The sequence below is a fragment of the Blastomyces gilchristii genome (genome assembly GCF_000003855.2).
Source record: "Blastomyces gilchristii SLH14081 genomic scaffold supercont1.14, whole genome shotgun sequence".
Taxonomy (NCBI): Eukaryota; Fungi; Ascomycota; class Eurotiomycetes; order Onygenales; family Ajellomycetaceae; genus Blastomyces; species Blastomyces gilchristii.
The window spans coordinates 894,332-905,758 of NW_003101669.1; the positions used below are offsets into that span (position 1 = coordinate 894,332).

An 11,427-nucleotide genomic window follows, 5' to 3' on the forward strand; every position below is an offset into this window, starting at 1 on the left:
ATGCAATGAGATGAAGATCTGATGTTGGTTTGATTCATGTCAGGGAGGATGTTTGCACTGTTTGTTTTGTCGCCTTACCTCGACTTTTTATCGAACGGTTCAGAGCATCAAAACAACAGCTGGAGGAAATGGTTTAGATGCAGGCACAAACTGATCAATGTTCTGCCATGCCCGATTTCTATAGTTTAGTCAAATCAAAATATGTTTTCTCGTATGCTACCTGATCTTAATTGAGTACTATTTCAGGGCAATGGCACCATCGGGAGACGAGCTATTTACCACCTCCTGGACACTCCATCGCCTGAGCCCTTTATACCATGGAAAGGAATGCGAAACCCTTCTAGGCAACCCACAGAGTCTGGAGTTATATGCAACGCGTTTGCGCGACCTTCTTCGGGGTGATGTGTTTCGTGGTGTGCAGGTTGGGATTGAAGGCCTGGGTGCCGTGGACGACGCCGTCTCCAGAGCAGGACACTTGAAATCGTGCAAGTGGGATGCGCTTCCGACCTGGAGCCACTGGAATGAAGAGGAGTCTCTACTCGAAGACCCCGACCAGGCGGGATTTGTCATTTCTCCAGATGACTCTGCAGGAATTTTGGTTACGCTTGAATATGAGAATATCACATATAAAGCAGCCATGCTAACGGGCCCGGATGGCTACCACGATTCACGGAAAGATGTTACCTTTCTCCCGTTACTTCTAACTCGTCTTCCAAACTCGCTTCGTCAGTCTTTTATTTCGTTTTTGTCGACCAGTTTCGACACGCGCTGTTCAGTTCTTCGGCTGACCTCAAGTTTTCTGTGCGCGACATTTGAAAACTACCTGTCAACTTTGAATCGTGCTGCGTCTGGCCGCAATTCATCTTCTTCACGGGCTTTTGTTGAAAAAGTAATCAAAGAGTCACAACTTACACTCTCCTTCCCCTCGCCAATATCACCCGCATTGAAAAGCTTGGATGTACTTATACCGCGTGAGTCTCTCAGCACATTTTTCACTCACGGCACAAAAATACTTGCGAACAAGACAATAAACCGGCCCCACCAAACACAAGACCGCGGAAAGAAGCGGCCTCATCCCGACACTGCCCCATCTACCGATGAGGGCGACGGCCCTTCTGCTCCATTTTTAGCAGCATTGGGTGCTTACTTCGATTCTAATCTCGCCATGCAATTAGATATTAGCGACTTTGGAAAGGACCCAACCAACGCTCAAAAGAGAAAAGTGAGGCTGAGCAAAGTATCCTGCGGAGCTTTTGTGCTTGGAAGTGAAGGGAGGATGAAACTACTGGCGAATCCCGGACGGGTGATACCGTTCGACGATGCGGATGTTACTGAGGAGAATGACGACCCTAATGGACGGGAGGCCCGATTGGTTTGGAGAGCAAATGAAATCCTTCTACGGACGTTGGTTGCAAGAGCTGTTGGCGGGCAAACCAAGAGGTCCAATGGAGATTTGGTAGGAGGGGAAGAAGGCACTTGATATCCTATCATTTTCATCCTGGTAGTGTCATAGTATATATCTGTTTTCTGCGGCCAGCCGATACGAAACGACTCCAAAAACTCCTCGAAGCCTTCGTTTATTCCAGTGGCTGCCCGGGTGGATATTCCAGCCCTTGGCCAGCTTTCGAAATATTTGAAATTTCCCGTGGTATTTGATATCAGTCATTTCATATCGGGCAGAATCTCCCCATTCTAAATTCCTCTTCAAAAACGAATTCTTCATGGGACAATGAACATGAAATGACTTGCCCATGGTGAAAGATATGCCTACTCCATTGTCGCCCTATAAAGAGCAAGCAAAATTTACAATCCAATTAAATGGAGATGTGCGGGTTGGAAACAAGATTCAGTTCAGTTCACATGTTAATTGGCTACAACATTTCATCAAAAAGACGATGTGACAAAATGGACGGTTTGAGCATTCACGTCCAGCAGCATCCATCCCAACGGGAGGGACAAGCGACGACAATAATGGCGACTATTTCTGCACTGTAGCAACTCCCAAGTCAATCATCACGGATGTCTTAGAAGTACACCTTAGCCCGCCGAATTGCCCATCCGAAAATAATAAAAAAATTACACAACACAAATGTCACCAACAAATTCAGCTATACACATATCCACAAGCCCAAATTCTACACAATCGCACCCTTCCCCTTCCTCCCCATAATCAAAACATCTCCTGTCCTCCCTTGCGTCTCCGCCCCCATGACCCGCTGATAGTACCTTTCCGCCCTCTCGCCGACCGTCACCATCATTAATCGCCGGAAATACTCTCCCCGGCCATCCACCCACGCATTGACACACTCCAACAGCCAGGAGCCCAGGCCGGTCCCCTGGTATTCAGGAAGAATGTACACATCTGTCAGATAGGCGAAAGTGATGTTATCGGTGATTAGGCGTGCGAAGCCGATTTGGGTGAGGCCTGTGGCATCGACAGTGCCGTTCTGATTATTATTATCATCGGCGCCATTACTGTTATTACATCTGTACACCCCGAAACATAGCGAGCGGTCTATCATATCTTTCAAGACGGGCGCGGGGAGTGGTTTGACCCAGTACATGTGTTCTTGGTTGAAGGCGTCGGTCAGGGCGGAGAGGGAGATGATAGAGGGGTCTGTGGAAATGACATATTTCTCTTTTCCGTCTGTTGCTGCTGCTGCTGCTGTTGTTGTTGTTGTTGTTGCGGTTGCTGTTTTCGCTGAGAAGGACTTTGTCCATTGCTGAACCTGGAAGAGAGGGGGTTGGAATTGGGATTGATATGGTGCTTGGGGTTGTGCCATGATATGGTTTTGTTGTTTGGTTTTCTTTTCTCCGATATTTTGAATTCTTAAAATCTCTCTTCTTCTGACGCTTTTCTCTTCCTTTTCTCCCGTTTCCAGATTCCTGTTTGCCGAGTATACTCAACACAGTATGATATATCTGTTGTTGTGATGAAGGAAGTGAAGAAGACTAACGGATAATCAATCCACCAACAACGCAAACCTCAGATACCGAAGTAACTAGAATCAATCAACAGTTCGTCTTCTAGGAGTTGCTCTGTTTCAATAAGAAAACACGTATCGATCCAGAATAGTCTGTCCACCCCTTGATTGGCCTGTGAGTCACTGCGCGCGGTTGCTTCAGATATGCTTCATGCCGACCCCACATTCTGCTCGTATGGAGACTCCGGCGAATCGCTGGAGGTTTTCGGCACCGACCCATGACATCGGAATGGACCGTTGGCACCAGGTGTGCCGGCGAAAGCTAGCAGGGCTACTAAATGTAATAGAATTACGTGTTTGCTTGGTGCAGCGCGGGATTGGATGTGTTTTTATCAATCCCAAGAATTGAGGAGAGAAGTAAATGAGAAGGAGTAAAATAAAAAACCAAATCTCAACACTCTTGACTAATGGGTACTGAAAGCTAAGCTGTGCATCCTGCCGTCAAATAAGCTGAACCTAGGAGAGGGGCGGAACGGTATCAATGACAGAAACAAGGAGTCTCGATCGTTAAGAGCGGCAGGTAAGGGAATCAGGAATAAGAACGAAGACATGAAAAAAAAAAAATATATATAGTTAATCCATACACACACGATGGAAAACAACCCCAAACCCCCAAGAACTCCAAATCCCATCCCTTAGTAGTTTGACCCCGTCAAGGCCCCAGAAACTCATTCATTTGAGAGCACTTTCTGCATGCCCGCATCTGTGTTCTCCAATACATCGACATGGTCGCCCAACTCAATGGACCCGAAGTACTCCTCGAAGACCTCGCGCAGCGTCGCATCTGTAAACTGCATATGGGCACCAGGAATAGTCTTAAAATCCAGCTTTCCATTTTGATCCAACTCCCTCAACCCGATCCAATCCTCTTTAAACATCATCCTTCCCTTCAGCGGCGTAACAGTCCCATCTGTCATGTTGACCTCCGCGAAATGCGCCGACTCTTTCGGCACCATCGTCTGATCTTCTTCGAACATGTACATGGCGAATTTATTCAACTTCTCCATGTTCTCCTTGTACGTTAGGTTCTTCGAGGGTCGCTCGTTATTGATATCTGCTAGGAAATTGCTATAGGCAAGGTACTGATCCAGCTCCCTGGGGTCTCGAAAGTACTGCGCAGGGACGAATCTTGTCTGGACGAACGTGGACCACCTGCCCCATCGTAACAGTGCCTCCCCGGTCTTGCATAGCCAATCCCCGGTGGAGTTGCAGGCCTGGAAACTGGCGATGCCGTTATGCTGACTGCCGAAGGTAACGAGGTTGCGGACGGGCGGAAAGTTGCAGCGCTCGATGTATCCGCGGAGAAACTGGCCGCCCTGCGAGAAGCCCAGGGCATTGACGGCGGGCGCGGTACTGAGAATCTGTTCCGTACCCAGCTGTTTGCAGACTTCATCCACCTGGGCGTTGAGGTCGCCCAAGAAGGTGGCTTCGCGGTCTGTGGTAGGCGAGTCACCAAGGGAGATGATGTGGACGTAGGTTCCCGGGTTGACCTCCTGGGCAAGGTTGGCGACGTGTTTGAGGCCGTCGTTGGCGTAGTCATCCCCTAGGCCATGCCATATTACGAGGGGGAGGGGTCCCTTTTCGAGGGTAATTACGTCTGGAGCTGATCGTGGTTTAGGGAGGGCGGCGGCATGTAGGGCTAGTTGGGAGAGGATGGGTATGAGAGGTAATGATATGATGGGGCGCATCCCTGCGAGGAGTATACTATATAAATATATGTCCTATGAAAGGTCAAGTCGTCTCGGAGCTTAGAGGGGTATGATATAGGGGATTGAGGATGAAGAGGTTGAAGGTTGGATGGGGTTTGGAGCTTGGAGCAGTGTCGCAAAATGCGGAGGGGATTGATAAACAAAGCTGACTATTTAACTTAGTTATTTAAATAAATAAGGGAAGCTGCGCGCCATGGAATATGCAGCAAGATAAATAAATCAGAGAGAAAGAAGCACTGTGGAATATAATTCCAGCCTACATATTTTATATACACAGTATGTTTGGTTTATTTACTTATTATTCATTATTATTTTATTATTTTCCATTAAACTAATCCATTATTTAACTTAATTAGTTAGTTATCAGGCGCCGATTAAATATTTAAGCAAGCTTTTTCCGTTCAAAAAAAATTAAAAATAAACATAGAAACATAAAAAGAAAAAAAAAAAAAAGAAAAAAAGAAAGAAACAAAGAAACAAAGAAATACATGATTAGCAGCTTTCGTTTCCTCCTTACTAAGATATATATATGTTGATAGCTAACCTTAAATCTACCTTGATCGCTTGATATATGACTTCAGAAGAGAACGATATTCATACTCGCCATTCCTAATCCATTAATTTATCAATCAATCGTCTCCTGGGAATACGCGCTATCGAAGTCCAGATAACGAGACAGGATGTTGATGTTGTCGTTGGTTGCTCCACATGAAACGATGATTTGCCGTTCGAATACCCTCAGTTTCCGCAGGCTGGACGTCGCTGATGGCATCGTCTTTATCGGTTTCTTGGAATATGGGAGTTTCATTGAGGGTGCCGTTGAATTCAGAAACATTGGTATCTTGTGCAGATACAGAACTGTCGTGAGTGGTACTAACCACGGCATTTTGCGACGAAATTTCACATCCCAATGAATCGGATCCTCTCGCTTCGCTCAGATCGGCTGAATCGCACACAGTCATTGCCTCTGTACCTTCTACATGAGAGACGGCTTCGTTGCTCTCATTATTAGGCTCCGTCAAACTATTTGGGTAGGCCGGCCCGTCAGCAGCATCTAAGTCGCTGCCCTCCACACGTACTGGGGGCAAAAGTGTATAATGGTTGCTCGGTTCTTGACTGGTTGGCCAAACCATGAAAGATTTCCATAAATGATCTCCTCCATCATCGAGGCCAGCCAGGGCATTAATGTTATCAATCGCTTCAGAAGTTGGAACAGGGATTTCCGGCCTTGCTACATTGTCTACGTCCAGGGTTTCCTGCTGCCTCGGATAACATTGTTCTTGGTCGTGAATCTCCGCTTGAGTTGACGGATGCTGCTCGATACTCTTACCTCTATACGGCGACGACGAGTAATCCTGCAGTTCTAAGCTAGCGGACATATTTTGCTCCATCGCCGAATGGCTGACAATAGAGCTCGTCTCCCTCCTCCTGAACCCGAGCACTGGCTGATCGTCGGAGATATCCGGATCAGATGTACTACTCGCATTAGGCCCGGTGGGCAATTCATGTGCAGCGTAGGGATTGGGAACCAAATATCTTAGACTATTGTCAGGGAACCTCTCAGGATGCATGTAATACATCGCTTGCATCGCTGCCGGCGGCAGTGGAGGATCGTTTGTTGACGTGGGTGCTGGATTCACTCTATTCACAGCACCCGCTGATCCTTCTCCTGGATATCTCTGAGGCCGAAGGGCTACTCCTTCCGCGATGTTTAGGTTTCTCGGTGACACCATCGTGGAAGGAGACCGATTTGCGGTCGATCGAGTAAGAGTGACCGACTCTCTTTGGTTATTCAACACCAGTGGACTCCGATGCTCACCTCCATAGCGCTTTTCATCTTTATTGCCATTTGAATGAGTGGTGCCTGGGCGATTCGATATGTCATTATTCCTCAAGTCCATCCCAGAGGACATGAAGCCATCCATCTCTTCGATATCGAGCAACATAGATTCTGACTGGTCTTGGCTAGGGTTGGGCGATTCGCTTCCAGCGACAGACCAATAATCGGGTTGTAGTTCGTCATTAGGGCTATCTAGCCTCGTATTGTGATGCTGGATATCCATAGACCTGGGTGGAATAGAAGAATTCCGGTTTCGGCAATTTGACGATGAAAACCACTTACTCGCCCCCTCCCCAAACACAGCTGAACTTTCCGCTTCCGGGCCCTCTCTGTGATCTGGGATTTCCCACAAGACGTTAGCGCGATAGCTCCTTTCCCCAGGGTCGATGTTGCGTGAGTTAGCCATTCTTGTTGTCTCCAGGTCCGTTTCGAATCCTTCTTCTAGGCGTAGATATTCTAGGTCGCTAGGGCTATTACTTCCAATAGTTGAAGGACTTTGGCACATTTCATCATAGATGTCACCCCTTTTCATATTGGGAAAACCAGGGAGAACCGCATCTAGGCCATTTTGGTCTATATAGCCCCTGGGCAGATCTATCACTTCGCCTATGGCGATGTCTGCATCCACGTAATCTTCGTGGAAGGTTATCCTGTCCTTCATCTTTTGCGGGCGGCGATGTTGTCTTTTTGCTATATTTATTGTATGTCGATCCCTTCTGGGAAATGTGCTTGTTCTTAGTGGGCGAGCGATAGATAAGCTGGCCCAGTCTTGTCTTTTGAGCAGTTTTCGTCGGAGTTCTTCAAAGTATTGCGACTCTCCGGTTTCAAGACTCCGTTTACTGGACCGATCTGATGGGATGGTTTGGTTAACTCGTCTCTCACATTCCTCGTGGCTGTCGGTTTTTTTTCGTGTTTGCTGATGGGATAACTGCGTAGTAGGCAGATTTTGGGACCACGAAGATCTAGCAGAAGATGAAGACGGTCCTTGGTGGAGACTTTTCTGAGCTTTCAGTCTTGCTTTTGCAAAGTACTGTTTCTGGGTAACCTTTAGGGATCTATGACTTTTATAAGAGTGGCGTTGCAGGCGGCCCCCCGTCCAGTTCATCGCGAAAGAGTCTATCAGAAATTCTGAGTTGCCAGGAAATATACTTTAGGATTGCTGAACTCAAAGGGCATCATTCCACCGGACGAGATCGCAATAACGTTATTCTTCCTCCACAAGGTTTGTCCCTAGAAGCCGGACACAGCAACGTTTGTGTTAATTTGGGGACAAATGACGTTGAAGGTGTCGGCTGAGGTTAAGGTAAGGCTTGGATGCATGCCTTATTTTTCTGGTGTAGTTTTCTTGTGGGAATCGTACCTATGCAACGCCCCTTTAGGAAATCACGCATGTCCACAGCGAGCAATCTGACACTCATACTATAGAGAGGCTACATAGTATTTGTACAGTACATATGTACTGGCACCAAGATAATCCTGTCACCGGGTTTACTACAGTACAATACCCTCCTCGCATCTCAAGATTAATGGTTATTGGTTGGGGTACGTACAGCTAGCTAATATACGCAGTAGTGCGGCCAGCGTTATTTTTCCGAAGTTATTTTGATAAGTGCTATCTTGCTTGATACTGAAAGCTTAAGGAAGCAGAAATAAAATAAAAACTTAGGTAGAATTGCAGTCATCTATCGTAACACAGTCATGTCAACGCGGTTGCTCAAACAAAAGAAGGATACGTAGATATGGACAACTGGCGACATATGAACGAACAGGCACACATTGCCGACACGACCGCACAATTTCAGGTGGAATATCCAACAAGCTAAAAGAGTGTATTCTCTCGCCATTTCAACATCCCTTACGAGGCAGCCCCTAATATCATATCAGTAGATGGAAGGAATGTGACGTTTAAAAATCGTGAAAAGAAGGAGAAATTGTCGCTCTCATGCAAGTCCCAGCTCTCTTCTCTTACATACCCTCCATGATATTGTTTCTATGGTTTCTCCTATAGATTTTCCAGAGGGGCCGTGGAAAGCGAGCAGGTATCAGCCTCTTCGCTCTATACCTCAACCCCTATTTCAAGATAAGTGTTAAAGACATGATAACCAAGATTGCCCCATGTTGTGGGGGATCGTATTCGCGATGAGTAAAGTTTTTGATATTGTCAGTGGAACCACGATGAACCATAATAATGGTTTCGAGTTTAATTTCCGGGAAACCCTCCAGCTGGTCGGACGTGTTCTCTATTATATTTTTAGAGTATTATATCTAAATTGACTTGTGGGTCTTGGTTGGAGTTATAGTTGCTGCGAGCTTCAAAGGTCAACACTGTTGTCATTTTCCTTCGTGGTGAGATTCGGGACTTCATGTAAGAACTGAGCTGCTATGACTAAAAAAATAATCATTTGGGATCACTTGGCTCACATTTTCTTACCTTGTGTCCTCTTACAAGTTTCTCGTGTCGAAATCAGATGCTCACTCCAAGGAATTTCCCAGGCTTGGTCTCCACAACAGGAACTATCATTGGATTTTCGATGATTTGAAGTTCATACAAAATATTGACTCGTAAGTTTCGGATCAGTCATATAGATCTATCGAATGGATTTTTAATAGTTCTGCGAATGAGGGGGGAAATAAAAATGAGAGATGTTAGGTTCTCGTTAACTTCATATGGTCAAGCAGATAAAATAAAATTTCTTCTGAAAGCCCTTTCTACCGGATATTTTTTACCTAGTAACTACAAAGTTAAAAAAATAACTTTATAACCTGGTGGTAGATAGAGTCGATTCATGAAACTTACCCTGAATTCTCATCCATACCCAGCTCTAGAATGGTTGACGATGGAAGTTTGACGGGAGCTAATTATAAGCTTAACTTTAATTAATATATCGGGCCAACTGTTGGCTTGACGTCATGTTTCCAGCTTTCTGGTTCGAGCCAGAATACTCTGTTACTGCCATCTCTCCGGAAGCTAGGGCAACTGGATTACTGGCCTTCTGTCAGAATAACTGTCATGTAAGCTCGCCTCACGTCTGACAGATATCTCCTCCAGTACAGAGTTCTCGTCAAAGCAATCAGAAAACGCAATAAATAGCACTTTGTCGCGTTACGATCGGACCCGTAGCAGATGTTGTCAGAATGAACCTCTTCCCTGCCCGAACAAGACATGTTGAAAATATAGGGCTACAATCGTTTTCCCTCCTTTTTCCTAGCTGTTGCGTTCTTTTCTTCAAAGGGATCATCCATACATGCATTTGTTAAAAAACAACAAGGATAGCTTCCATCAAGCGAAGCAGAAGGAATTATAAGAATACTAGCTGAGCATAGGGCATGTAGGATCAGAGAGAGCTTCGGGGTTTCCGTATAATTTCAGAGTACTCCGTAGTTACCAGACAACAGCCCATTCGCCGGCCCGGAATTAGCATAATCCGAGGGATTTGGGTTGGATTAGTCATTCTCGCTTAGCTATCCCGAAGTGGTTACCTCGCTTTTGGCCCTCAGCAAAATCTTTTTCCTCTCCCAGCTGCCAACAAAAATACAACCAGGACGCAACAAAAATATTCTACCGTTTCTGTTGAGCGAGATCTCCAGAATGGACTATTGTTTGGTCGAGATGCTGACCATTTTCATGCCTGAATATTGAGGCATATATGATGTACGTACCGATATTGCTTGCATTCCCTGCAATTCCATTTCTCTGTTTTCATGATGAACCCCAATTCATAAGCATAGTTCAACTGAAGGTCTCCGGATCCTGAACGACAACCTATCCATCTTTCACTTTTTCTGAAAACTCAATCAGTATCATGCCCTCTCTTCTACCAGCAAGACTCAATTCCTAATCCTTGCTAACCCCCTCTGGAACTTAGGACCCTGACCGGACAGAATGAAGCCCATCCTTAGGTTGCTCGCTACTGCACTGCTGCCCAACGCTTCCGAATGAAACCTCGCAAGGTTGGCTAGGCAGGTCATGACATCACAGTCGGCGAATGATATTCACAGATAACTTCTCGTTACAAAATCAAAAGAAAACATTTTTGTGTGAACCCGCCGACTGAGGCGTAGATCTATGAACCATGTCAAATTGGCAAAAGATAAAGCAATTTTATACGTATTTTGGATTCAAACAAGCCTCATCGTACTCTGTATCGCCGAATTTGGATTCCGTCCATAATTTTGTGCTTAAGAACAAATCTTGGCTCGTCGTACTGCTGTGTGATTTGCCAGCCTGACGGTTCCGGGAAATCCTATCACATCAAGAATCTCACGCACGATGTGTGATTTGTAAATGCAAGCTACAGCGAGAATTCGCAGGCAAGAGATCTGGTGTCAAATGGAATTGCTGGGAAATGACGTCTCACACCGCTAAGGCTGTTTCCAAACTGCGACCCCACTTTACTCACTGGTGATTTGCGGTGAGATTGGTAAGATTGGTGAGACGGACGGATACGGGGCGGCGCACCAAATGAGTTGAAATGACACGTCAGTCGGAGGAGGTTTGCCCAGAGCCTATGCTCCATCGCCTAGCGTCATGCTGCGCCGGAACCTCTGCTTGTGCAGCCGCCGCGAACTGAGCAGCGAACAACAGCCAGTCATCCCTTTCTCACCCTCGCACACCGGGCAAACTTGGCGAGATATCATGCATGGCGCTCTGCTGGCTCTCCATTGCCCCGCGTCGGCTTTGCAACAGTTCCCACCCACGCCGCAAGGATGCTGCGACTTCTGAGCTGGCCAAACGACAGAGCAGACGTGTTAAAGCCAGGACAAATCCCATCCTCGCTCTTCTCTTGACTTACTTCCGTATTATTTTTCGGGTACTCACAACTGGTATACAATATCTCGTGCTATTCAAGCTCCTTCTCTCTATTGATCCGCTTTGCTCTCAACCTGCTTCTGA

At 46.2% G+C, this 11,427-nt stretch overlaps 4 protein-coding genes across 4 annotated transcripts; 1 reads left to right on the plus strand and 3 right to left on the minus strand.

Moving 5' to 3' along the window:
• Positions 1–23: 23 nt before the first annotated feature.
• Positions 24–4,518, plus strand: BDBG_06607 (uncharacterized protein). The gene has a single exon (XM_031722686.1). The coding sequence runs from the start codon at positions 251–253 to the stop codon at positions 1,478–1,480; it is 1,230 nt and encodes a 409-aa protein (XP_031579526.1). The 5' UTR covers positions 24–250; the 3' UTR covers positions 1,481–4,518.
• Positions 2,136–2,783, minus strand: BDBG_06608 (GNAT family N-acetyltransferase; the record flags this gene model as incomplete). The annotated part of the gene is made up of 1 exon (XM_002623123.2): positions 2,136–2,783. One exon carries the CDS (start codon positions 2,781–2,783, stop codon positions 2,136–2,138), a length of 648 nt encoding a protein of 215 aa, XP_002623169.1.
• On the minus strand, positions 3,653–4,672 carry BDBG_06609 (palmitoyl-protein thioesterase; the record flags this gene model as incomplete). Its single annotated transcript, XM_002623124.2, has 1 exon — positions 3,653–4,672. The coding sequence occupies one exon, from the start codon at positions 4,670–4,672 to the stop codon at positions 3,653–3,655; it is 1,020 nt and encodes a 339-aa protein (XP_002623170.1).
• A 354-nt stretch (positions 4,673–5,026) lies between these two features.
• Positions 5,027–7,638, minus strand: BDBG_06610 (uncharacterized protein; the record flags this gene model as incomplete). The annotated part of the gene is made up of 1 exon (XM_002623125.2): positions 5,027–7,638. One exon carries the CDS (start codon positions 7,636–7,638, stop codon positions 5,347–5,349), a length of 2,292 nt encoding a protein of 763 aa, XP_002623171.2. The 3' UTR covers positions 5,027–5,346.
• Between the last annotated feature and the right edge of the window lie 3,789 nt (positions 7,639–11,427).

Bases quoted from the DNA above. Each gene is read 5' to 3' on its own strand.
- BDBG_06607 (XM_031722686.1), top strand. From the start codon at position 251: ATGGCACCATCGGGAGACGAGCTATTTACCACCTCCTGGACACTCCAT.